The following is a 26,828-nucleotide window of genomic DNA, read 5'->3' on the forward strand; positions in this document are numbered from 1 at the left end:
TTTTATTTTAAGTCATGAATAAAATGTTGAACAGCTTTCTCCTGCAAGCATTTTATTTCTTTTTGGAGGTTTTTAAAAGCTGCAGGCTTAACCTCATCAACAGACGGGATCAGATCATACTTATTTTAATATTGACCTCTTCTGTTTGCATATTTACTTCTTAACCTCAAGGAATTACAATAAAATCAATGATCTATCTCATGTCATAGCCCATTAATTTTTACTGTATGATAACATTAATTAAATTAAGGTTTACTTGTGTGAGTCACAACTAAACCTAGCTGCTTTTGTTAGCAATGCCTTTGGGTATTCTTTTTACATTAGAAACCAGTAAAGTCCTATTTTCTGACAGAGTCTGATTCTCTTCTGTCTTCTTTTCTGGTTGTTTGTTTCAGACCGACGCTCAAAGCAGCCATTCAGTGTTCAGCCAGGCGTCCAGTCCCAACAAGAGCGAGGCAAGCGTGGTGGAGCAGGAGGTGAGCAGCCTAACACATAAACATGAAAATGCACCATGAACCGTACTGCAACGCCTGATTTATTTTTATTTTATTTTTTCTGGGCAATAAATTGTTCCAGAAATTATTGCGATAAACAAACAAAATTGCAGTTCTAAAAATATTAATCACAAGAATGGAAATTATTAGAGCTTATTTCAATTTGTCATGAGATTGATTAATTATTACGACAGGTTTAGATTTGACGTGTGCTCTTATCAAATGAAAATACATTTTGAAAATAAAATAAATGAAAATAAAAATAAATGAAAATAAAAATAAATAAATTTAGAATTTTACCAGTCAGAATCATTAGGATTAAATATAAATAAATGACTACGATGGCATGTTACTAAAATAAATGAACTTTTCAAAGGTTTTCCAATTTATTCAGACACACCTAAATAAAGGGTGTGTCTAAAGTTTAATTTTAATCTCAACTTTAAGTTGCAGAGTTTTTTTTCTTAACTGTTTTCATAAAACCGGGTTATAAATGCTAAACATTTGGAGGATCATTTCAATGCACACTTGATTTCAACTCTGAGAAGAGTCTGACACCAACATCAGCTCTGCTACAAGTTGAAACTGCACCAAGAGACACTTCAGGTTAATGAGCTCAGGAGCGCTCTGCAGTCCTGCAGATAAATGATCCAGCAGCTTGTTGCAACAAGTCGAATGTAGCTTATTTTTAAAAGAAAATCAATCCGGTCATTGAAAACAGAAACTGAAAGAGTCTCTTTTTCTACTCTGTGTCTGAACCCCTGCAGCTCTGAGAAATGGAACTGTGATATCCATTCATCCATTTTCTTCCTCTTCTCTGGCGTCGAGTCGCGGGGAATGAGAAACAAATTAAATTTCAAATGAAGTTGGGAAGAGATATTACACAAATATTTACTTGCCACTCCCATGAAACCAAACAGCTAACGGTTGAAATTTACCCTGGAATTACTCAGAGTGACTGTATCAGTCAGCATGATCTCAGGGGGTGGAGAGCTAATCCAGTCTGATATTAAAATGCTGCCCAACCTCTAAATGTAAAAGATTATTTGAAAAGGAAATCACTCTACAACAAATCTGTTCTACGTAATAGTTAAATGAATTGTTAAGAAGTTAGACGGGAAGTGAGTATGAGCCACACGTCCGGGTCTGTAGGAGCATAAGTGAACTTTTGCATGACATAAAATTCCAAAGAAAGCATTTGGTGGATACAGAACATGACTCTGAGGTGGGAGAGTCGTGCATCGTCTTTGTTTGAGACTTCAGAGCTGACTGTGCAGCCTCACCTTCCTTACTCCACATTCACACACTGAGCCGCGCTTTGCTCACAATCACAGGAACTCCTACTGTTGCAAGGATGAGTGTTAAAACTGGGGCGTGTCTGGCTGTGTCCCAGAAGCCTTTGCGATAGGCGGGGAACATTCCTTTGATGTGAACCTGCAGTGTTGTGTATTTAGCAGCAAGGCTCTTTGATTTATGGCGTGTCTGTGCCATTTGACTTGGCACAGCCTGACAAAAGTCTAGCTGCGTTCACATGAACAGAGGAGGAGTAATTACCACTGCTGTGTCACTTTGGACCTCTAACCTGCTGTCTGGCTGAGAAGGAGGGAACGCTTGATCAGAAGAAACACATCCACCACCAAACTGGGCTGCTGTTGAGAGCTTTCTTCAAATAGAAATCCTAAAGTTTGCTCAAAAATCAGTACAAAAAAATGAAAGAAAAAACTATAATCTTTTGCCAATATTTAAATGTTAATAATATACATTTTTGAAGTAAATACACATAACTATTTATGTTTCTAAACATATATCTGTAACTATTGTTTGACTTTCTTTTACTAAACTTAAAATAAAAATGCATAAAAGGCCATTTATTTTTTTTTTGATGCGTTTGTAGACTGAAAAAAGTGGAAATTCTTAGTTTTGATGTGTTACACAGGAAAGTACATCAGACTTCCTTTTACCAGTTTGAGATGCCTGAGGGAAAAAATGTCTAATTTTGATAACTGGTCAGCTGATTAGTGGATCACTATTTAGTTATACCTATAGCTTGCAGTATAATTTATGATAATATGCCCATAAAGACACTGTGGTTCTCTGCATTAAGATATATTTTCCACTGTAATTGTACATCTCTTCTATAATTTTATGATGGACAAACAGGGACATATTTTTACACTTATCTTATTTACTTACAATTTGCATATTTTTATAAACAGTGATGCAGCAGATTACTTTCTACATGCCTGAAATGACTTTCTATGCTACAATAACAGTGGACTCTTTTTTTCTATTTTGTTTTTGACCTCTGAGTTTGACCTGAATGTTTTCAGTAAACATCAGCAGAGGGGCTGACACTGCTTTAGCCATGCTCATGATGCTTTTCTTTAGACTGTAGATGTCAATAATGTGAGTTTCTGCCACCTTCTGGAGCATTTTGACTGGAAATCCAGAAACAGAGGCTAAAAAAAGAATTACTTGCCAAATAAATAATCATTTAACTTGCATGGCAGCAAGTCAAACACAATATTTTAATATAAAGAACAAAGATGTATTAATATGTGGGGAAATAGATATGTGAATCTTTGTAGATATCAAAGTTTATTTGTAGAGCTCATTTCAGCAGCAAGGCAGTTTGAAATGCTTTACAAAATAAAAACAAAAAAAATCCAGTTATTATAAAACACCAAATGGTTATAAAACAAAATGGCTTTTGCATGTTAGCCATGTATTTTTTGAGTTTTTTTATTTTTTTATTTTTTATTTTCTTGGTGTAGATATTTATTTATTTTTGGCAGCAAAAGGAAGCTCTAGATTAGCCTAATCTAAAACACAGTACTTGTTTGATTTGCTCATATAGATTTTTGATGTAGCATATTATCTATTACACACAGAGCTGTGTAATGTTCATACATTTCTACCTGAGTCACCTGCCCCAGTCGTTGGCCTGCATTTAGCATGTTATCTCCATGAAGGACATGACAAAAGTTTCTAGGGTATTATGATATTTTTATCTTTATTTTAATAAATAAAAAGTCTCTAATAGCTACCCCTAATTTAGTTTTTATACACAGTTGACTGACAACTCACATGGCAATGTTGCCTGAAACCCTGTTCTGCTTCTGAATAGAGAACTGGGCCTCAATCTTGTCAGGAAAACTCTTGCCCTGTAATTGAACTCAATGATTCAATCCCTTTAATCATCTCCAGGTTTTCCGATCGTTTTAGGTTTCATCTGACCTGCCTGGCGTTTCTTCTTTCTTGTTAATTAGCACTTCAGAAAATGATGTTGGCTGTCTGGCCTCAGGCCTTTGTCCTACAAATTCTGTCAAGGAAAATATTTTGGGTGGTAACAAAATTTAAAGAAACTTGTTGCAGTGAAGCAGCCACACCTCTTAGTGGTTTCTCAAGCAACAGAAACAGGGACTGGTTGTCAATCTGGATTTCATTTTTTTCTATTTTCATTTTTTTTAAATTTTTTTTTTTATTTTTAGCTTTTCACAATATTATACATCTGAAACCATTTAATAGTTCAGTGTTGTTGTGATGCTATTTTTATCATAAGGTGAAATATGTGTAAATCTCTTAACACTCCACATGTGTTTGTAATAAAAATTAAGTGACTGGTGGGTGTAGAGGCCTGAAACACATGTTTGTGTTTGAAATGAGTAAAAAAGGATCTGCTCTTGTGGATTCCAGTTAGAGCGGAGGTGTTTAACTTCAGGGAGGACTTGGGTTTTGACCTCAGCTGTTTGAACACTAATGGTGTGCAAGAACAACTGTGACACTTACTCCTGGGTTACGAACACACAACGACAACCAACAAGGTGATTTACTACTAGGATTGTGTTAGCTCCTGTCAAAATGTGAGATGTTAGGCAGCAAAAATAAAACGGAGAAACATATTTAATAGAGTGAACTGCATACTGCTGCAGTTGGCAATGTTTTTGCCTTGCAGCAAGAAGATCCGAGATTTATGGAGTCTGATGTCATACATTGGTTCTATCTGGGAACTTCATCTTCCTTCTCCAAAGGAAGTAGTGGACCGGTGTTGTCCCTGTTTCTGCTCTAATTTACTTGACATCTGTGATGAAATTTAGGTTATCAAGTGTTAAGAATTTTACAAGTAGTCAATATTTATTTTAATGCTCTTATTTTGAAATCTTTGAGCACGGATTATGCAGCAGTTCTGTATTTTCCCTTGTGTTCTCTTTTGCTTTTCCAAACAAACATACATAAAATAAAACAGACGATAGAGAGCAAGATATAAACAAACAATTTCAAAGAGCATTATAGAACATGATCTAGAAGTGAACTTTGTGCTTTAGGGTTGAATTCTTGCAATGGGAGAATTGAGGTTAGCTATAACAGAAAAAAAGGGCCAGAACCTGTACACCAAAAGCCTATTGCTAACTTTTTAATTCTACTAAATATAATAAGTTTTAATACTACACAGCTCTATTTCTACAATATTTTTAACATTTGAAGAAGACTAATACAATCTTTCTGTTCATATTATCTCATGTTTGCAGATGACATAAGGCGGTATTTAATATATTGTCACAGCCCTTCTGTGTGTTTGGCCAGTTTTGGGAACAGCAATCAGTGATTTAGAGTTGCATCTGTGGAAAAGGTTTTGTGCAGTAAGACCAAGTTGTCATCATCGTTTAAGCCTTCTTTCATAGTCTGTGACAGGAATGAAAAATCTTTTCCAAAACCAACACATGCCTGAATCACAATAACGATGAGTGATCTCTAAATGGAAGGTGTGGTGAAGCAGAAAAGCCAGAACTATACCGTACCCTGAATAACTGACTGTTTTACCAAAAACTGCCTTAAATAAGATGCAAGCAGAATTGGAGCAAAAAACCAGTCAGAAAAGTATCATTTGACTATCAGTTATTTATAAATAATAGCAGCTAGTGACTTTCGCTAAATATGAAATGAAGATGTTTAACTTCTCCCACGTAAAAACAAGTCCTTGAAAATCCAGTTATAAGTTGCATTCTTTCACCTGATTGAGCAGACGAAACTGTGACAGATTGAGGTTATTGCCTGATCATTTTGTACTGTATTTTTGGCCTGCAGTTATACGCTGGCATCAAGTTGCTACATGCCAGGGACACACCTGTGTGAGTTATAACTTCAATGACTGGCTTGATTCTGGTGCAGTGAAATGTAGATCTTTTGCAGTAAATGACTTATTGTTGAAGACTCAGCTTTAGGGTGGATATAGATTAAAAACAAGTTGGCACACATACGCTCAGAAAGAAATCCCATTGGTTAAGCACAATAATGCAGGGCCTAATCGGGCTTTCGGCTTACTGTTTTCTTGTTTAGTCTTGAATATTAAATCCATTGAACTCTTACCAATTTTTTTTTCTTAAAAACTCAATTTGACTCCCTGTCAAACTGTGACATTACATCAGCTCTTTTTTAGATGATTTTATGTGTCAGCAGCCTGTTCTCACGATAACTTCCAGCACAGCTATTCTAGCTAAGTAAACAGGAATGCTCATACACATGGATTTTGACAGTTGCTTATTACTCAGTTGATAATCCCATAATCTGTATCCACCTTTACTTTTTTCCACACATAAAACCATTTCTAGGTCTGAATGTAATTTTTTAGGCAACTAGTGGTAAGCAGATTCATTAAGGTGCACCATCAAGGCAGCCAGTTGTGAAGTTATGGACAGAATATATGACCATTCTTTACCCTCAAAAGTGAACCTAGTCAAACGATTTATTCATCAGGTATTTTAATAAAAAAAATCTTTCCATTTGACAGAACCTTCCTATGACCAAACTGAAAACTGAACCACTGCATAAAAGTATTTACAGAGCTATTACATAATAATTGCTTTTATTTAAAGCCAACATAAGTTATTACCTTCATTGTACTAAAATATGATTATGCCAGTTATTACGATACTAACTGATATATTTAGTTTTGATGCATGGTAATGTATGGGTTGTCATATACAGGTATTTGGAAAAAAAATAGCATGTCAAGTTGTTCTTACTACTTCGGTCATAAGTAATAAAATTCATGTCAGTTTAGGCTAAAACATTAAGTCATATTACAATTTGTTTAACTAATGCTGAGATATAAAATAAACACCTGATACATTTAGTAAAAGTAAATATGCATATAGTGAAGAATATTATTTCTTCTTGTTGTTCTGATTCTTAGAAAGCACAACTGAGAATCTAAAACTGCCATTACCTGGTTAATAGCTGGATTATTAGTGTGCATAGCTAGTCTGCACACTCTCAAGAGGAACTCTAAAAATAACATTAACTTAAGAAAATTGATGGGATGTCCTTCTGCATCACCTGACTTTTTGTTTTAAAACAAGCAAAAGTGTGTAAGGCTACAAAATATATTCAACAAACTGTGATTTTTGCTGAGGATCTTTGCTAAGGTTCTAGCATAATGTGAGCCTGATCCCATTTCTTGCTGATGATTTGGTTGACATCATGTTCTTTTTACATTCTGTTAATCATGTAATGACAGAGCTTAAATAAGTAGTTGCTAACCTGTTTTATAAACTGAGCTCTTTGCTTTGAACGCTGTAATTACTAAGTACTAGCAGCACAGCCTAAACATAAGTTGTGGACCAGTTCCAGATTGACTTGTGAGGCCTGTAGATGCCTTTTAAAAAAATATTTTTACTATCAAACTGCAGATAAGAAATGAGCAACTGCCCTGCTTCAGGATGATAAAGCAGCTGCAGCATTCTGTAAATGCTTAAGAGAAAATCTTGTGCTCTGTCAGTGTTTAAGAAGGCTCAGGTTAAAACTGTCACACTTTGTTTAAATTTTTCTGCTGACAGATGAGTCGCTTTATTTGGTAGAGAGAAAGCCGCTGATGGATGTCTACTGCTGTGATTTCAGTCACATCATTTAGACTCTAGGATTGTCTGAGTTTGGTAAACTGAGTTTGGTGAAAAGAGTTGCAGCTTACTGCAACTCTTTTTGTTTCTGCTCTGCTATTTGTTTCCTCGTTCCTTTGGAGAGTATTCCAGCTAAATTACAGGGCAGTGACACAGGATGCCACTTTGCGGTGAGGAAGGGATCACACAATGTCATGTTTATAATTTTTATAGTCTGGAAATAAATCTTTCAAATGTTTTGTTTTAAAACCACCAAAGGATCATTATGGTAGTTTTACAGCTTTGCCTTCACTCGAAAGACTTAATGATTTTTACAGATTCTCAATAAACATCTAATCAAGCTAAGCTAGCTTTACAAATGTACTTTTGGCCGATTAACTTAATAATTGAAAGGTTGCCTGTATGAGTGGTGATGCAGTAACAGTTTTACGCTCTAAAGTTCAGCATTTTACTTGCATGCTTTTTACTCTTGCACCATATTTTTGGTGCAAGGTGCAATTGCAGTCACATAGTGAGTAACATGATACCTTCACCAAATTCTGCAGGAAGTTTGGCTCTCAAAGCAACTAGAACCATTCGAGTCATTTGATTTTCTAAAAGGTAGCTGGTGGGCTAATTACGTGTTTGAATATCTAGTTTTGCAGCACTAACTCTCCTTCTAATTTGGTTTTCCAGTCTCTGTCACCTAAATGTTTTGTAATGTGATTCTGAAAAAGTAAACAGTTATGTTGACAGCTAGTGCATGAAGAAGAACTCTACCACTAAGGTTTTGCTTGGTTGATGGTGAAAATCTGTAGATGTGAGATCCCAGATCAGCCTTATCTTGGAGTGGATTCATATTAGTGGTGCTACAATCACAACATTTGACATGTTGTGACATGTGTTTTCAATTCCTTTGATGAATGTTTGTCATTATTATTATTATTGCACGATATGGGAAAAAAACCCATGTGATTCTTGTTTTTCTAAACCTTGCAACATAGAAAGAAATGTTCTGTTTAAAAGTAACCACTGAATAATTAACATGCCGTCTTAGAAAACGAGTTTCTTTCTAGAAACTTCTTCCACCATTTGTGGTTTCTCTTCAGTTATTGTCATTGACATGGCAAATATGTGATTCTTTGTCCCTCTGCACCAGCTACCACACCCAAGAGACACTTTATCTTGAATATGTTTGCTTATTTATTTATTAACTTTTTCAAGTACGCATCAGGGTGGTGTAGCATATAATTGTTCTCCAGCCATTCTATGTCCATCTCTGAGAAATATGTTTTCTGATATTTAGACAGATACCCACACATGGAAAATTCCAGAAATATTGCTCCATTTTCTATAACATAGACTCAGACAGTTGGTCAGAGGGCTTGTTTTAAAATTTTTGCTGAAGTAAATTAGCTGGGTCACATCTGTGTGACTCGGATCACTGCATATCTTCAGCATGCAGCTGCTTCAGTGGAGGTTAAAGGTCTGAGTCAGCAACATGCTGTTGTACCTATGTAATTCCTGGAAAGATGATCTTTGCAGGATAGACAAGCAGCCTCCTGAAAGGGCTTTGTTGGTTCATTGAACTTTTTGTCTTCTGACCTTTTTAAAAAGTTTAATCAGCAATCTGACAACTTTTTATTTTCTCCTTCTATTGTCTCCGTCACTTGCAGAGAAGTCATGATGAGAACTGGAAAAAAAGGCTAATTTATTTTGATAAAAAGCTGTGCAGAGCATCCTGACTGAAACACCTCATTGACAGGGAGATATTTTGATGTACTCCAGCACAAAGAAACTCACAGAGACTCTAACAAAGAGCTAGTGTGGAAAGACGATTCCTCCTCTCTTCAATGACAACCTCTAGTGTTACTTGGGCACACAAAGTTCTGAGAGCCAGAGTCGTAACGGGAGGTCCCGGGTCCCACTAACTGTGATAGAAAATCTGGCTTTTGAGTTGTTGGATATAATTTGTTCTCAATCTGGAAAGAAAATGAATACATTTTAAATGTATTTTAAATGTTTTTGAGAGCTGGGTCAGATATTACATGTCTGATTTTAGTCATCAGCGAGCAGCTGGTATTGTTTCTTATTGGATATTGTGATGTTGCTCGGCAGTGCAGTTCGTTGCACTGTTCACTTGCAACAAAAAGGTTCATGCTCACACCATAACCTGCATAGCAAGTAAAAAAAGTTCCTGCTGACAAAATCTTTTACTTCTGACATCTTCTGCTGTCTTAAGACACCTGCATGCTGCTAGCATTAGTTTCCTTTAGATTTGTCTTTAAATATATGTTTTGTGTTAATTTAGTCAGGATCCCATCACAAAAAAGATTCTGTTCCCTGGCCAAGTCATGAACCTTTATGGCCTTACGTTGTATAAATAAAGGCTGTTAAATGCGCTGTGAAGCTTCAAGAAATTCCACACTGTCTTTTTTATGTGTATGTACTTGTGGTTGTGTGATGTCATAGAATTATTTATGAGTATTAAAAAGAAAAGAGAATAATAAAATGTATGTGTGCATAAGACCTTTGGGCCATAAACATTATGCTGTTGGCAAACCTGTTTGTTACAGTTTATTGGTGACAAGGAGCTAATTCAGCTGTTGACTTTTGCTTGGTGTCATTTATCAGATTAGGTAAATAAAATCGGGATGTAAGAGTGGAAATTTGTGATTGTCACTTGTTGTTGAATCTCATTGAGCTCTCAGTGTTGATATTGCCTCTGGTTATGACAAGTGTTGTTGCAATAAAGGTGTTGCAATAAAGAAATAAAAAAACAAAATACACATTTTTTTAAAGCTAAACTTATGGTGTTTTCGCAACTGGCAATCCGTTAGATTCAGTTTGATTGGGGACCAGAATTGCAACAAAATCTGCTCCCCCAAGTCTGTGGTGGCGCTGCCTCAAGAACCACTGAAGCAGTTTTTGTTTTATGCTTTATGTTGCCGTTCATAAAAAAAGCATAAAAAATGGATTGACATCAGATTTTAGTGGTTGCCGGATTTGTCTTTTGTGTTTGCCAAAAGACCACGAATCATTTCTCCCAGTCATTAGACTCAATAGCCCCTTTCCTTCATTTGGCTGTTTACCCAGAATGCCCTGCGCTGTAGCCCGTGTCCTTCTTTTGGACTGGTCTCCGTCCTGCTTGCCATTCACACATGCATTCAAACCCCACCAGAGTTCACTTCAGAGGCCATATCAAAGTGTGATTGAACATTCAATCAATGTCCCAAACTTTCCAACTGCTCTTTTTGATCCTGTTAACGTTAAAGCTTTGATAAAGGTAAAGAACACAGATGTACAATGTGTCCTATTGTTAGGGCTGACATCTACCGGTTGGTCTGGTTGGATAACAAACTCTCACCCTATATTTGCTTAGCTTGCAGACTGGTTCATGATTCCTCTTTATCTCCACTCTCCCTTTTTCTACGGGTATGACAGGCATATGTGTGAAGCTGACACACCCACTTCCAGGTACGCTGCTCCGCCATGTAAACAGGTTTTGCTTTTTACACCTCTGCTGTTTGCATTTGCTCCAAACCATGCAAGAGACGCTCTTTTTCAAACCTGACACAGCGACCTCAGAGCTCTGCAGGATTATAAACCAGCCTGCAGGTTTTCATACCATGCAGCCAGTCAGATACCACAGCCGTGTGTCATGGGAGTTTCTCTCATTGTTACCAAGCCCTTCTTCAAGCACTGGGAACAGGTTCTGTTTTGATAATCTTCCCAGGTGTGGGAGTCGGCCTGTGTAAAATATCTTCTTTGTTTAGGGTAATTATTTGCATACAGTACATCTGCATTAAAACTTCATCAGGACCTTTGATGTGGTTTTTGACTTGTTCTAGTCAGATACCCTAAATCACATGTGTCAAACTCAAGGCCCGGGAGCCAAATCTGGCCCGCCATAGCTTTTTATGTGGCCCTCCACAGATTATACTAAACACTAAGTGTGATTAAATATTATATTATCAATCATATCAATGCAGTTTTTATCTGTTTACTGCCAATTTATATCAATCAGTCCCTCCAGTTTCTTGAGAATTTAGTTGATGTATGATTATAGTTCATGACTTATACAGCGAGTAAATAAACAGTCACATTTATTATTAGTTCCTGAAGGGACTGAAAAGATGTTCAGAAATATTATGTAATTTTAAGAATTCATTGACATATTAATAGTTTGTGAACAGGCTTTATCAACACATTCTGGCACAACCGGCCCTTTAAGAGCCTTCATGATCTTGATTTGGCCCAAAACAAAAATGAGTTTGACACACCTGCCCTGAATGGACAATTTGGCAGGCAGTACCAATGAATCAGTATCCAGATTTTATGTTTTTGTTTGAATTTAGTTGAAGGACATGCAAATTGAAACAGGGAGGAAGGTTCCTTACAGGTGTGCTGGCTCATGATGTCATTGTTAAGGTTTACAGGGAGGAACAAGTTTTGTCTTTAAATGAAGGAAACATGTTTTGCCAGTGAAACATTTGTTTATTCCACTTTTTACATTCTTTGCTTTACCATTCTGCTTTAAATATCTCTAGATATTCAGCTCAAGGCTCAGTTCTTCACTAAGATTTACATGTTGTTAGTGAAATTGAGATGATTGATTCATCAACTGTTAGTCCGTAGCTTTGGGATCTTGGTGACAGACCCTATGGTGGTCATCATAGGGTTAGTTTTAGTTTTTTTTAGTTTTTAGTTTTCATCATTGTTAGTTTACTGATACCTTTTTTTATTTTAATTCAAATAGTACGTGATGTCTGCATGCTGCTTGTTGATATATTTTGCCATCATCTTCCACCAGTTTAAATACATACATAAAATAAACTAGTGTATTTTATGTATGCATGAGTAGCACACTGCAGGCTTTTTCACGAGTCTTAAAGCAGGAAGCAGTTGGAGTTGGAAACACCGAGGAATTTTTAGCCACCTAATTGAATGGATTGTGCCAACTTGAAATTCCCAGACTGCTGTTTCATTCTGTCCTCCCCGTAAACAGTTTGTGAAGGACAAAACTCAGCATCACTGCAGTTCATCTCATCCAATCTCTGAATTTCCAGCTAAACAGAAACCTATTTCCTATTAAGGTGCAAGTTAATGCATCAATCTGCAATACATTTCTGTGTAGCATTAGCAAATGTATCTATATTACCCTGAAAAGTTGTCATAGTGTTCAGTGGGATCCCATCATGATGTTCGCTCATTCCATGAAGTTTGGAATTCTGTCTGGTCATTTTCCATTACACTCATGTGGAATCCTGTTGAACTGCTTCGGGCAGAAGCTTTGGATCATTAAGAAGGCACAACCTCTACATTCTTTATTTTTGTTTCCTCATTAGTGCGACAATTTAAATTGATAGTAAACAGGGTTGTATAACACTTGCTAAATGAACTAAATCCAGTGTTTGGAAACTGTGAGAGAAGTTCTATAGGTGGTACTTGGGTGGTCTTTAGATTATAGATCTTGCTTTGTAATTTCTCCTATCTTCAGTTGTAGTGTAGCACCTCTTTCATTGTCAGCTGTTTCACATACATTTAATCAGACTCCTGGTTTGCTTGAAGCGTTAGTTAGAGATACCTCCATATGCATTTTCTCCAGTCTCCTGTTTGTTTGCATTCACTTAATACTTTATACTGTCTGAGAATTTTATTCCTTCTGCTCGCATTTGTCTCCTCCACGACAACAAAAACTGACAGTTTAGACTTTTGAGTTAAAAACTGAAGCACAATGAACAGACTCAAGCATTCGATTTCTTTCTTGAACTCTTTCTCTCCCTGAATAGTTTTCTCTCCAAATAAGGACAGTTTGAGAAACCACATCAAATCACTGTTTTATCTGGTCTGTGCAGTCGTGAGAGACCACTTGACTTTAGTCTCCTAAACTCAACCACTAGGAATTAATAAATTTCAAGACTAATTTAAATGAGCAAAAATGGATTTTCTTGTTACTTAAAAATGAATGAACATTTGGATAAACCCATATCATCGTTTCACTTCAAGTTTCATTCAAAATTTGGCAACCCTTGTTGGCGAGGTTAGTGTTATTTTAGTATTCAGCCAGTAAATTAAAAAAAAAAAAGTTTTAATGTGGGAACTTGTAACACATGAACGTTTTAAAAGGAAGGGGATAGAAATATCAATATTTCAAGCAAATGACAGTGCTTGTCTTGTTTTTGTCTCTTATGTGCAAATCTTGCAGTACGGTGTTAATGTGTTGCTCTAATGTTGGTGAACCGTCACTTCATTTGTTGTTTCTCACAGATGAAAGGGCCAGCCATAAACGTGAGACCAATGTGTTTAGCTGTTTGGTGAGAGAATCTTACGACAAGAAAACTTCTTCAGTTTCGAGTCTTGAAAGCTGTGCTGTTTGTGGGAATGGTCTGGAGCAGCTCATCTCTTAGAGTTTACATAAGTGATGATAAAAGCTGACTGTTTAACACAACTCTGTCGTCACATGTTAAACTGCTTGGCTCTGATTGTCTGTGGGTTTCAGTTTTCTTGTGAAGCGCGGCGTTGGCTTGATTCATAGTTACATATTAAATTGCTGATATTATCATTTGCTGGAAGCATTGTCTCTGACATGCTTGTCCTCTGTTTCATGGTTCTGTCTCTTTCTTTTTCACTAAAGTACCTTCCAATGTGACATTTTACACATTGTACAGTTGTACTTCAGCAGTTTTGGGAAAGCCCTTTAAAATTACATCGTGACATCACTACAATGACGAGCCAAATCAATAAATTACTAGGAGAACTAGAGGGTGCCAATTTTTACAGAAACGCCTGTGGATCTTTACCAAACTTCCAGATCTTCTTTGTGATTCCTCCAGCAACCATTTTCTAGTTGGCTTCTCGTTCATAGATATTTTTCCCTCTGCTATGACTTTCACAGTGTAACTTGTGAGCAAGGATCTAATTAGTCTGACCAAAGCTCTGACCTCAACCTCTGTAACGGTTTGGGGAATGACCAGGAATGGAGACTGCTAGTCGGGTCTAAACATTAGTCACTGCTTAGTGTTGCTGTTTTGAAACAATAGATGCAAATCTCAGCAGTTGTTGCTGAACTTTAAGTGGAAGAAGCATCTTAAATGTGGTCTTTGGGTCATCCAGTCACAAATCTACATACACATATCACTGGCATGACTGCCATAATAATTTCAGTTTTTGCAAATTTGGTCTATTTAAAAGCAAACACTGTTATAAGTAGATTTTCTCTAATCCACACAGGATTAACATTTATTCACACCCACTATTTGGCCAAGATCTGGAGAAACATAATTTTTAAACAGAAACCTAATTGTCCTGGTATAATTCTGGCTGCAGATTTGATTGAAGTTTTATGTGTGTTGCAGGACGACGTGAAAGTCGAATTGGAAGTGAGCGAGGACTCGGAGGATGACGATTACCAGGATGGTTCTGCAGTAGTTGAAGAAGTGGAGATTGTCAACATCATTCAGCAGAAAGCACCGTCAGTGAAGCAGAAATACTCCATGTCAGAGCAGAAATACTCCATGTCAGAGCAGAGAGAGATGCCGGAGCCAACAAAGCTGGACACGCGTTACTTTGGCGAACTGCTGGCTGATGTCTACAGGAAGAACTGTGATATCCACTCCTACATCTTCGATAACGTGTCCAAGATCCGTGGACAGTAAGTGCAAGCTCTCAATTGTGATATAATGTTTGCAAAAAAAAAAAAAAGAGACCCAGTGTCATGATTCGGTATTCCTGTTGTGATGTTTTTTTTTAATCATTAGAATACAGTGCTTTGATTTTTAATTAACTTCTCAAGTGGAGATAGTTTTATATTCAGATAGTAAAACTATTGAAACTGTTAAGAGCATAAAACAAGTTTGAGATCTTATCTCAAGATCATAAGTTGACATTCCCAAGTGAGCTTAAAATGTTTTGTTGATCTAATGAGGAAAAGAAATCTCATGATTTCTGAACATAAGCGAGATAACTTCTCTCTTTAAAAATACATTTCTGTTAATCAGTGGCAGAGTCATTAACAGCATGACATTAACATAAAAACCTGCTTATTTACAGAAAACTTGCTTAGCTACTGGAAAATTATATTCCTGAAGATTTTGAATTTTTCAATGCATAGTAACTGCAAAACACTGAAAAACATGGAGTTCAACAGTTGGCTAAAATTGGTAAACAGTTATCCATGACAAATTAAATTTTTAATAAAACATTGCATTTTTCGTAGGAAACTTTGTGAATCCAACTAAAGTATACATACCAGACATCTCCTCTTAATCCTTGGAATCATATTGTCTTTTTGGCTCGAACTCACTGCAGAGAACCTCCATAACCTCAGAGATGAGTTGATATCGTTGATTTTTTTTCCATTTTGTTGATGTCTAATGAAGCCACTTCCAAGTAAACAACCACACTGAGGTTTGGTCACTTGCCTGCAGTGGTTCATCTGCAGCTTGTTCAAACAAGTTGGAGTCGAGTTTCAGATGTTCCCATCATCCAGAGTTTTACATGAGACTTCTGCAGACTCAGCAGGTGGTCTGTTATTGAAGTGTAGGAAATTTAGAGACGTAGGAGAAAAAGTTGGTTCTCTTTTAATGTATGGGTGTCTAAAATTGCAGCCAAATAGTGGGAAACCAAACACATTCATGAATTTCTTAGTAGACTTAAAGGATGCAAAAAAATACTTAGGGAGTGTACTTTAATTTAGTCAAACACAACATTACATTTGTGGAAGTCTTACACTTTACAACAAGGTATTTAGAGCAACAAAATGCAAATATAAAACGTGAAGATTCAGAGACGCATGCATCACTCTTATATATGGCCCGGCAGGTCATATTTGGTGCCGGGGGCCAAATATGACTGCCATAACTTTTCATGTGGCCCTCTGGGATCTGGAGACCCTTCAAGATTACACATGACATTGTCAAGTTCAGTTGTGCAGCAGAAATATAAATGTAACAGAGCAGAAACACAGAAGTCATGAAATGACAATATTTAAGTCATGGTAAGGAGGCTTTTAGGTCAGTCCGTGTTACAATGTTGTCTTTAATTTATTTCCAATTTTGATGTATGCTGATGTCAAGACTGATATGTTTCGTTTCACCTGCGTCCCTCTGTGTTTACCTGACATTCCTGGAACACTGCAAGAACAAATATCAGTTTTTTGTGCAGGCATCCACTTCTGAAACTCAGCTCCCTCCAATCTATGCTGCCTACCTCACTTTGTTTTCCTCTCTGTGTGTTACAGGAAACACACTCTGAATCTCTCCAGTGACCTAAAGGTGAGAGACGAGTCTGAACTGAGCTCTTGAAACAATTAAATACCTTAAAGATGAATCAGTCAGTTATATTAAATAAAATTTCCTCTCAACACATTATCTGACCAGATACCATCAATACTGATGGAATCTCCTGTTTGTATGAGGCGATAAATCTGTGCTGAGTTGTGTCTTTCTCTGTTGAGTCCTTGTTTGGTTCTTTTATGTGTTCAGGGGGAGAAACAGGAGGTGGAGTCTTTGATTCCAAAAGGAGCCAATGAACTGACCAAGCAGCAGATGCGCTACCTGCTGGAGGTGAGACACGCGGAAAATATTCCGACGTATTTTAATGACTAAATAATAAGCTTTTATTGCTTACTTTGGTTCTCATCCCATGTGCCTGGAGCCATAGTTTGCTTTCACCGTAGGTCTTTTCATTCCTCGCAGCTGTTTAGATGGAGAGAGGACTGAACTTTTACCAGGTTTTTCATAGATTTTGGCTGAGAGACAGGCCTATAGGTTATTTACCTGTAGTCCTGGTAGAAAAAAAGTACATCCCTTTTATATAGCTCAAAGTGTACATAGTTTATAAAACATTTACAAAAATGTAAAAGAAGGCAGTAAAACAGCATTTACTCTTACCTCATAAACTTGATGCTGAAAACAACATCAATATTCAGTCCGGTGACCTGGCTGTCAACTGCCAAGATTTTGTTTCACCTGTTATTACTTTTGATCCTCCAAATGTCTCTGTTATTAACTCCCCTCTCCATCTGGCTGTGTTTCAGACTCGTTTCACTGCAGAGAAGAGCATGCGTCTGCTGCTCTCCACCTTCAGCAGCCTGAGAGAGGAGCTGATGCAGATGTCTGAGGACATGCGGGTAAGACCTGTCATCATCGCGGCAGGGGCAAGGCGTGGTGACTCAGCTCAACCATAATCAAGCCCTACAAAAAAAACATCAGCTTCAGTTTCTTTTTGATAACAGGGAATTTAGGAGTAACAGGCAAACATGAAGGTACAAGAAGAAAACTAGGCAGATTTAAAACTGTGCTGGGATAATTGCTCCTGCTGCTGACTGGTAACTAGACAGACTTCAAATGTAGGGGAGTTAACATTTTCAGTGTTCAGTTGTTCAGGCCTCAGGCCAGACATAAACCACCTCGCAACAGCATGTTGCACAAACAAACCAGCATGGGTGGAAATTTATTTTCATATTTTCCTTTCTGTAAACAAGAAAACTTGATCAATTATACAATGTTATTGATCAGGTTTCATTCCAGTAAAAATGTGGTTTTACAGCTCATGCAGATCATAGAGTGAACTTGATATTTGTCCCGAAAACTTCTAACACAGGTGTGTGTGTGTGTGTGTGTGTGTGTGTGTGTGTGTGTGTGTGTGTGTGTGTGTGTGTGTGTGTGTGTGTGTGTGTGTGTGTGTGTGTGTGTGTGTGTGTGTGTGTGTGTTCACAGCGTCTGGAAAGCGAGAAGGAATCTTTGGAAAGAGATCTGGCTTTCAAAGCAGACCAGGCTCTGCAGTATGAATCCCTCATAGAGAACGTCAGAGAGAGCAACAACAAGCTGCAGGTATTGTGATCTAACGATTATAATCAGCTCATGTGACATATGAGTTTAATTTATTATAGTTGAACCCAAACAAAACCAAAGTCATATCACATGTAGCCCTGTTTGACTTTTCTTTCTTTTCTTTTTTTTTGGTTGAGTCATTGAATATTTGCATAGTTATTCCCTCCTGGTTTTGGATCTCAAACAATTTGTTAAATTCATTGCTGCATATTTCAGTAAGATACGTACAATGCCAGGGTGGAAAGACATCAGCAATGTCCAAGAACTGTTGACAAACTGAACAGCAACTGCAGAGTGTGAATGCTGCAATGACCCAGTCAAAGTCCACATCTCAACAAGTTCTGTAGTTGGACCATAGAGGGAGCTGTACACTGAATGAATGTCTCAAACTTCTGATGCAATGTTTTATTTGATGTTTATTTAAGTTGTAACCTTTTTGAATAAAGTTGTTGTGGACAGGTGTAGCGCTGGATCACGTGGTGTTGTTAGTGATTATAGATCACCTGTTGCTCACCTCGGTGACTTTAGTGAGTGGGTGATGGGGGAAGGTCTACTTTCTTGCTGACCACCTTAAGTTAGTATATTTTTGTCTCTAATCACTGTTTAATTGTACAGATCCATTTTTTATGCTGCTTGGACATTGTTTTCCTTGAATATTGACAAAAATAAATCATCTAAATGCATCCTGGATTGTGTTTTGATCAGCTGGCGCGTCAACAAGGATTTCCCCTATTCAGCCGCTGAGCGACTTTGTTTGGCAGTCGCTGATAAAAGTATTTAAGTGAAGAGTTTGTGTATTTTTGTGCAGCTGTCCCTGAAGGAAGCCCAAGCTTCCCAGCGTTCCCTGGAGACTCAGCTCTCCACTTGCCGAAACAGCGACTCGGTTGGGAACTTCAAGATCAAAGAGTTGGAGGGAAGAATGAGAGGACTGGAGAAGGAGAACGAGATGCTCAAACAGAGGGTAAAGGTCAACTTCCTCCAAAACCTGGATTATCCATCCATAAGGAATTCTGATTGGCTTAAATATAGACAAATATTTTCTTGTGGACACTTTCTGTTGTGATGGACATCAGAAAAGTCCTTACATTTTTGTCCGTCTGTCTGTTTTGTTCAGCTGGCCGGACAATCTAGCAACGGCAACCTGCAGCTCAAAACAGAGGCGCTGGCGCAGCACTACAAGCAGGAGCTGGACACCCTGAAAACAGAAAGAGACATGGAGATGGAGAAACTGAGGGTAAGACGCAAAAAAATCAAACAAAAATAAACTAAGCAGGCATGAAAAGATCTTGTGAAAAAGTCACTGCAGTTTAAAGTGTGAAATCTCCTCGGAAGACCTGTTTAGAAGATTTGTACATTTTGTGATTATTGATTCCTTGTTGTCATTTTTGGTCCCAGTTTGGTCAAACTTTACAAAACATAGCAGATCTACAACTTCTTAAGAAATGTATGAAATGCAAACAAATGTAACAAAACTTTAAAATGTCAACTATGACCAACCATCATCTTCCTCTAGCTAGATATCTAGTCACAGCTACCTATCTACCTATCTTCCTTACTTACCTTTTTTCTACCTTTCTTACTTTATATTTTTTTTATTTAATTTCTTTCTAATTCCCATCCTTTATTATTTCTCAGTTTTTTCTTCTTTTCTTTCTGTTTTCATTTCTCCCCATTTTTAATAACTGAGTAGATGCGTGTTTTTTCTGTAAACTCATAGGAAACGTTTATATTTATACTTTGAAAAGTTGAACTTTTTTAATTTGGAGTGTGGATTTAATAATTTGTTGGGACGTTTGTATGAAGAAAAGTGCTTGTAATGAATACTTAGTAACTTTTTCCCTTGACATGGCTGATTGAAATCTGCATGTTTTTTCTTATTCTTTCCCTTCTTTCACTGTGGTGGACCTCAGTCTCAGATATCGAAGTTGCAGATGCAGATCACCACGACCTCCACCACTACCACCAAATCGTCATCCGCAGAGAGCGCTCTCCAGCTGAAGATCTCAGAGCTGCTGTCCAGGTTGGAGCAGCGGGAGATCACCATCAAGCAAAAAGAGGAGGTTTGAAACAGTCACAACATCAAAAAAAGCAATGATATTTTATCTGTTGGAGTTTAAACCTTTCCCAACAACTCTACTGTTAACAGAACCACAGTATGAAGCTGCCACCACCATGCTTGAGAGGTAGTTCAGTCCATGTAGGAGCTTCACATACTTGTCCTCTTTGTGGTATAAGAGCTTGATCTTTGTCCGAAAAAAATCATCTGGCCTGTCCATGTCAGTAGATTTTAAGTTGAGGTTGAAAGTGTTTATTTTGTACTGAGCTTCCTCAGCAGCCTCTCAGTACATGTTGCTGTTAAACTGACATTGTTGTGGACAGCCCTGGTTGTTCCAGAATCAATTTCCTTTCATCTGTGTGTCACTGTTTAAGTCATAATCCAACCAAATCAAATAAAAGCTACAATCTTTAGTAAGAGGTCAGTAAAATAGTAAAGTTTAAATATTTCTTATGTACAACTATAATATTTGCACCCTGCTAAACCATTTATAGCTAAACAATGCCTATTGAAATACTTCAGAGAGTATTAAACTGTTACTTGCGTTCAGGAGTTCCTTGTTCAGCCTTTTTTCTGAAACTGATTGAACTTTGTTGACTTTGCGCTCTCTTCGTCTTCAGGAGATTAGAAGACTGTTGATGGAGAGGAACGACAGCTCCAAGAACGTCACCAAGACAATCATCACCAAGAGGTACAGCAGTCACACAGCACGCTGCTGACCTGAAAGCAGCTGTTCACTTTGTAAAGGATTTAGCTTAAGCAAAGATGACAATAATTTCATTCATTTTAGTCTGAGAATCAACACAAAGCTCTAAATTTCTCAGTTTATGTCATGTATAATATATTATACAAGTTATTCTACAGTTCTTGTATAATTGTTTACAGTTTATGAGCCTTTTGCCATATTTACTGACTGACTGGTAATGCATTAATGTGTATTATATTACTTGATTTACATGTCAAAAATTAGCCAAAGGTTGTTGATCATTTCATACAGTGTGTTTTAGTGTTTCATTTGGTCTCGATTCACAGCAACGTTTTCTGAAATGACGAACCAAAACACAAAGTTTCCCATTCATATCCAGTTATCTTGAATCTAATGTTCAAATGAATTCAGATCCATCTAATTCAAACATAGAGCTGACTTTGATTATAGTGCTACACAAAATATCCCCCTCAGTCATTACTGGGGGGATATCATTCACTACTATACTGACATCACAAGTTTGCATGAAACACTCCAAAACGAGTTCCATGGTTCTCCATTTGTTTGGCTGTGCAGGTACAGGAACCAGTACCCGATCCTTGGTCTGCTTAGCGACGACTACCAGGTCACATCACCTGTTAAAGAGGCCAAAACCATCGTCATTGAGAGAACCGGAGAGATGATCAAACAGGTATAAGGGTGGAAGGAGAGGCCTACTGAGAAACCTGCTGACCTGAGTTATGTTCTTTTTAGTTAGTGAAAACTTTCACCGGGGCCAAATGGGTCAGAGTTTTCTCTTCATTAAAAGGAAGCTCATATTAGACCTTTTTAAAAGGTGGTTTATCTAATAAAAAAATTATTATTTAAAGTATATCAACCTTTTTAAATAAATAACTGTATTAAAATTTAAAAACAGTTTGACTGCAATAAGTAAGTTTACAGATGAAAGCCAGCTGGAGGAGAACATTTTTATCATTAAAGATCTTCCTCTGACTGATAAACTGGAACTAAAATGACTATTTTTAAAATATGTGTTTGCATGACTTGGAGAGCTAACAAACTGACACACGATCCAGAAATCGCTGAGTAAAGAATTGTAAACAGAAACTGTTTATGCTGTAACTGTCGCAGCAGTGAGTGAAAACAGCCCAAAGTCTCAGTTTTTACACATAATGACTTTCATTTTATTTGTGATAGCCATAAAATGTCACTTTAGGCTAATACAACATATGTGGTAGTTGGAACGGAGGCAGAATTACTTATATACAATTTGTGGTTCGTTTGGCTCATACACTGAAGGGAAGAAACAGACGACAGTGAAAACACAAAATATTAAAAAAACCTCAACGCAACAAAATGTTTTTGTTTTTGTAAATTTTATGTTCACAAACAGCCTCAGTAAATCAGGCTGTTGACTCCCGGCCATGTGAAGAAAAGCTCATCCTTCCCAGCTATTCATTTCATAAAGCTCACCCATATGTTCTGTCACTTTTAGAACAGGTACCCCTAGAATGAGAACAAATCAATTCAAATTCATGACAGTTTCTCTCTTAAACCTGCAGATTGTAACAATTGTACCTGTGTTTTATTTTAAAACAGGAAATCATTACTACTCCATAAAGACATACTGCTTCTCTCCGACAGGAATGATTGAACGTGGAGAAGACCCTGATGTCACCCCTCCTCCCCCATATGCATGCTCCTCCCCTTCCCCTAAGGCCTCCCAGGATTGGTGGTGGTTGAAACCCCTCTTTTCTTCCCCCTGGACCACTAAGATCTGGTTCTGATTCAGTCAAATCCAGTTTGGCTGGGATTAAAATCTACCTGGGCTTTTTTTGGCTTCTGCTATGATTTATTTTCAACTTTTACATATGTAAAAGTTGCATAATGCCACTACAAATATCCATTGACCAAGTTTGGTTTAAAAAAAAAAAAGCATGACGGCTGGGAACTGGGTGACATTTGGTTTGGAATCTCATCAAAAAGAAATAAAAAGTAAGACAGATTTAACTCTGCAAGCAGTTTTTATGTCAGGACTTACTTTTTGAATTTTAGTTGAATTAAAACAGTTGCGCCTCAACATCTTGCTCATTCTAGCCATGCAGTTGAGGTAAGTAGCAAACCACAAGGTCACCTCAGCTCCCAGTTGTCAAAAATGCAAATGAACCTTTCACTAAGCCACCACTGCCATGCTTTGCCCAGGGGACGAGGAAGTGGATGCTTCATTGCGATTGCTTGCTGCATGTAAATATTCACGTTTGTACGATGATGGGCATGCTCAGTGAATGTGTTGATTGTGGAGCATCTCGTCTTAAATGTGGTTTTAAACGTAAATGTTCTCATGGGTGTTTTTCCTTTTGTTTTGTTCTGAGTGGTAGTTTATTTTAACCCTGTTTTATGTTGAGGTTTTTATGTGAGTCGAAGGTCCTCATGAACTTCGACGTATTCCGTGTTTGTACATCACTGTGGGGTCTGGGTGTGTAATGTCCAGCATCCATGAGGGGAACAAGACCCCATGAATGGGAACTAATGATGTGGGTGAATGTAGGGATGTGTGGAAATGGGGCATGATTTTTAGGGGGGATTAAAATGGTGGAAGAAAGAATTTGAAAGTACATTACACAATCTGTAATCTAAGATTGTGTAATATCTTAGATTACACAATCTAAGACATTAATCTAAGATATTAATCTAATATCTTGGTTTTGTATGATGGTGATTTTATGCATTTTGTTTTTGATGATGACAATTTTATGCATTTTGTTTTTCTAATTAAGTATGTCATGTTGAAGGCTTTGTGTCCACCAGGTGGCAGTCTCATTCCTCTGCAGATCTCTAGCATACAGATTGCAGTATGAAATACTACTGAAGCTGATTCTGAAGGCATAATTTTCTTCTTTTGATAATAATTTAATTCTATTTTTACGTCGTATACATAATAAAGTGTCAAAACAAAGCTTTCCATGCAATCAGTCCCAGCATTATAGCAAAAAGTACAGGTAATTATTTACCTGTACCTGTGAAGCATGGGCTGCAATCCATTTTTTCCATCTCATAATCTCCTGCTGTATAATTATTATTTTGTATCTAATGTCAACAAATCTTCTAAACTAAATTTATTTTTAAAATGTTCTCTTAAAACCTATATTTTTCAGTCCTTGCATTTTCACAGCTTTTCATTTCTAAACTCAGTGGGCATTCGAAATACACACATTTTGACAGACCTCTTAATTTTGTTGTTTGCAAGGTTTTGTTTTGCTGATACATTTTCTATACTATAAGAATTTTAATATTCTATTATATTTTTATACATCATTATGTGTTAGTTTTACCTATTTTTTATTTTTTTGTCTCAGCCAAAAAACTGTAAATAGCTGCTGGTTGGAATAGAATAACCTCAAAATTTTTTCTTGAGGAATGATAGAAATAATTCTACCCTTGTGAGACAGTTGAACTGTAAATAATCTAAGTAATAGACAGAAAGCAAATACCATCAGGAAGTTTCTGTATATTTCTCAGAAGTAAAAGTTTATTTAATATCAATGAAAAAGATTAATACTTAAATTTAAAAACTGAAAGATTGTTACTGAAATTACCAATGATTTACTGAATGGGACTAGAAAGTAAACATTCAAAATACAAATATGTAAACAGAATAAAACCTAAGAACAAGGAGCTGATAGGATTCTCAGAAACCTAAAGTAAAGACTTTACTGCCAACTTCTGATTTTAATAACTAACTTTAACCTGCAATAGAACGGGACTTTGTGAAATGAAATGTTTTCAGACCCACTTTGGATTCACTCAACTTCTTGAGCCTCAACATCGAACCTGGGAACCTGCTTTGACTAGACCAGTAACCGGGTTGATCTGGATAAAAAAAAAATTAACATGAGTAGAAATTTTTATAAAAATACTTTATTTTTTATTTTTAGGATTTTAATAAATATGAAAAAAAAACATAACATTTGTCTTCCCAGACTACATTTATTTATGCTTTTTGAAATATGGAATCATTACTTTTAAATTAATTGTTGGAAAAAAAAGGTCTTGTTTATTAAAAACAAACATTCATGTGTCAGATCATGTACTAAAACGCTTACCTTTTCTACAAACATTAATAAAAGGAGAGTTACCCAACGGACACAAAGCCTTTCAACAGATTTGGACCTCATGGGAATCGAGTTTTGAATGTGTTAGCCGTGTCAGTGAACTAATGTTGTGGAGAAAATCTCAACATAATCAAAACTTTCACTTTCAGGTAGGCTAACAGAAAAATCCACTTCCATGTTATTACAATAATCATTTAGAAGATAAAATCCTGCCTCATATTTTTTTTCTGCTCACTGTATGATGAACTAAGCTAGCTGGACGTAGCTAATGTGCTAACAGAGTACATATTTCTTTTTTTTAAGAGAACTAAAGCTGCAAGTTAGAATAAGCCATTCTGTATGTCACAGCTAAGAATAGATTAATAAAAATAATATATCTTTGCAATGTGTTGCTATGTTTTTTACTGTCTTTTTCCCAATGAAGGTGCCAGCAATGTCTAAATTCTCACTGGAACAATTTAGTTTTATAATTTATGTGTACATTGAAAGTGCATTTCAGGTCAGTTTTGAATTTTCAGTAAGAAAAATAAAGAGATGAAAATAAACCTAATAAATGTTGGTCACCAAAATCAAGAGTGTAAGGAGATTGTGAGATAATATTCTGGCCAATTTAGTAAAAAAACATTTTTAAAGGTTTTTCTCATCAATCCAAAGTGGAAAGGTATCGTTATGAAAACAATCCTTAGCAACCTTGATTCAAAGCATTAGAATAGATACAATAATTTTGCCATTCTTTAGACAAATAGCAATGCAGAACCTGCTAACTTCTGAAAATCAAGCAAAAACAGTTTTACATTGCCTCCATTAATCTAAATTCAAATGTTAACTGGCATTTAGTAAGTGTCATTTGACAATGTGCCAAGTATTAAAAAGCAGTAAAATTCTGGCTGATCTTTTCCAGACATTCATGTCTTGCTGTTGTGTGGACAACATTAAATATCTCATTTCTCTTTTTAAAATAATTATCCTGTTTCTCTTCTGTGTTGCGAGGATAATACAGGGTAACATTTTTTTTTCGATTCTGACATGACACTGTTTAAGACTGTCTTTGGTCTTTAAATAGTAAATAAAACACAAGATTATTACTGACTAACTCAAAAACAACAACAAATCTCCAGCTCCATAGATCTGGGTTATAGACCCTGTAACCCCTCTCATGATGGCGCCTTCATCCAATCCCAGGCTGGGCTAGAGGAGACGTACATCAGTCCATCAGAAGACAAACACGGAGCATTAAAGGACAGACGGCTACGCACGCAGACACTCACATAAGAGTAATTTGAAGTCAACACTTAAATTTAACCCGGCTAAGTGTTCATATTTCACCAGCAGAGGGAGGGAGCCGGCTTCAGTCTGCAGTTCTCTCTCATCTTGGTAAGTGTGGGGTCATTGAGTGGAGCTGATGGAGCGAAGAGGGAATGAGGTCATTGCAGCTCTGTAGGGCTTGGCTCAATTGGCTGCTTGTCAACCATTTTGACTCCAGCGAATTCTCTGAAAGCCCACATGGCCACAGACAGCAAAACCCATCACAAAGTGCAGCACCACATAACCGGCAGAACTGGGAAGGAACAGATTATTTCAGAGGACAAAAACATGGTTAGATTATTGATTATTTTGACCATATGAAAACATAAAGACTGGGTAAAAAATAGCACTTTTTGACATTTTGTGAAAATCTTACCCCAAAATCACTGGCAGAGCGAGAACCTTGCAGGGACATAGAAGATTGAACGTGCTGAACAAACAAATC

The 26,828-nt window shown here is 36.9% G+C and overlaps 1 protein-coding gene across 2 annotated transcripts in view; it reads left to right on the forward strand.

Moving 5' to 3' along the window:
* Positions 1–25,647, forward strand: part of pof1b (POF1B actin binding protein) — a 29,657-nt gene extending 4,010 nt beyond the window's left edge. Inside the window, exons 2-13 of one of the 2 annotated variants that reach the window (XM_055046653.1) lie at positions 396–476; positions 14,728–15,023; positions 16,611–16,644; positions 16,855–16,935; positions 17,409–17,501; positions 18,091–18,204; positions 19,013–19,165; positions 19,319–19,438; positions 20,115–20,264; positions 20,881–20,951; positions 21,543–21,657; positions 22,566–25,647. In XM_055046653.1, the coding sequence (XP_054902628.1) occupies positions 396–476; positions 14,728–15,023; positions 16,611–16,644; positions 16,855–16,935; positions 17,409–17,501; positions 18,091–18,204; positions 19,013–19,165; positions 19,319–19,438; positions 20,115–20,264; positions 20,881–20,951; positions 21,543–21,657; positions 22,566–22,586 (1,329 nt within the window). In that variant the 3' untranslated portion in view covers positions 22,587–25,647. The remainder of the gene's footprint in view (positions 1–395; positions 477–14,727; positions 15,024–16,610; positions 16,645–16,854; positions 16,936–17,408; positions 17,502–18,090; positions 18,205–19,012; positions 19,166–19,318; positions 19,439–20,114; positions 20,265–20,880; positions 20,952–21,542; positions 21,658–22,565) is intronic. The other variant, XM_055046654.1, reaches the window with a different exon arrangement.
* Positions 25,648–26,828: the final 1,181 nt, after the last annotated feature.

The sequence above is a fragment of the Poeciliopsis prolifica genome, unplaced genomic scaffold (assembly GCF_027474105.1).
Source record: "Poeciliopsis prolifica strain line A6 unplaced genomic scaffold, Auburn_PproV2 SCAFFOLD024, whole genome shotgun sequence".
Taxonomy (NCBI): domain Eukaryota; kingdom Metazoa; phylum Chordata; class Actinopteri; order Cyprinodontiformes; family Poeciliidae; genus Poeciliopsis; species Poeciliopsis prolifica.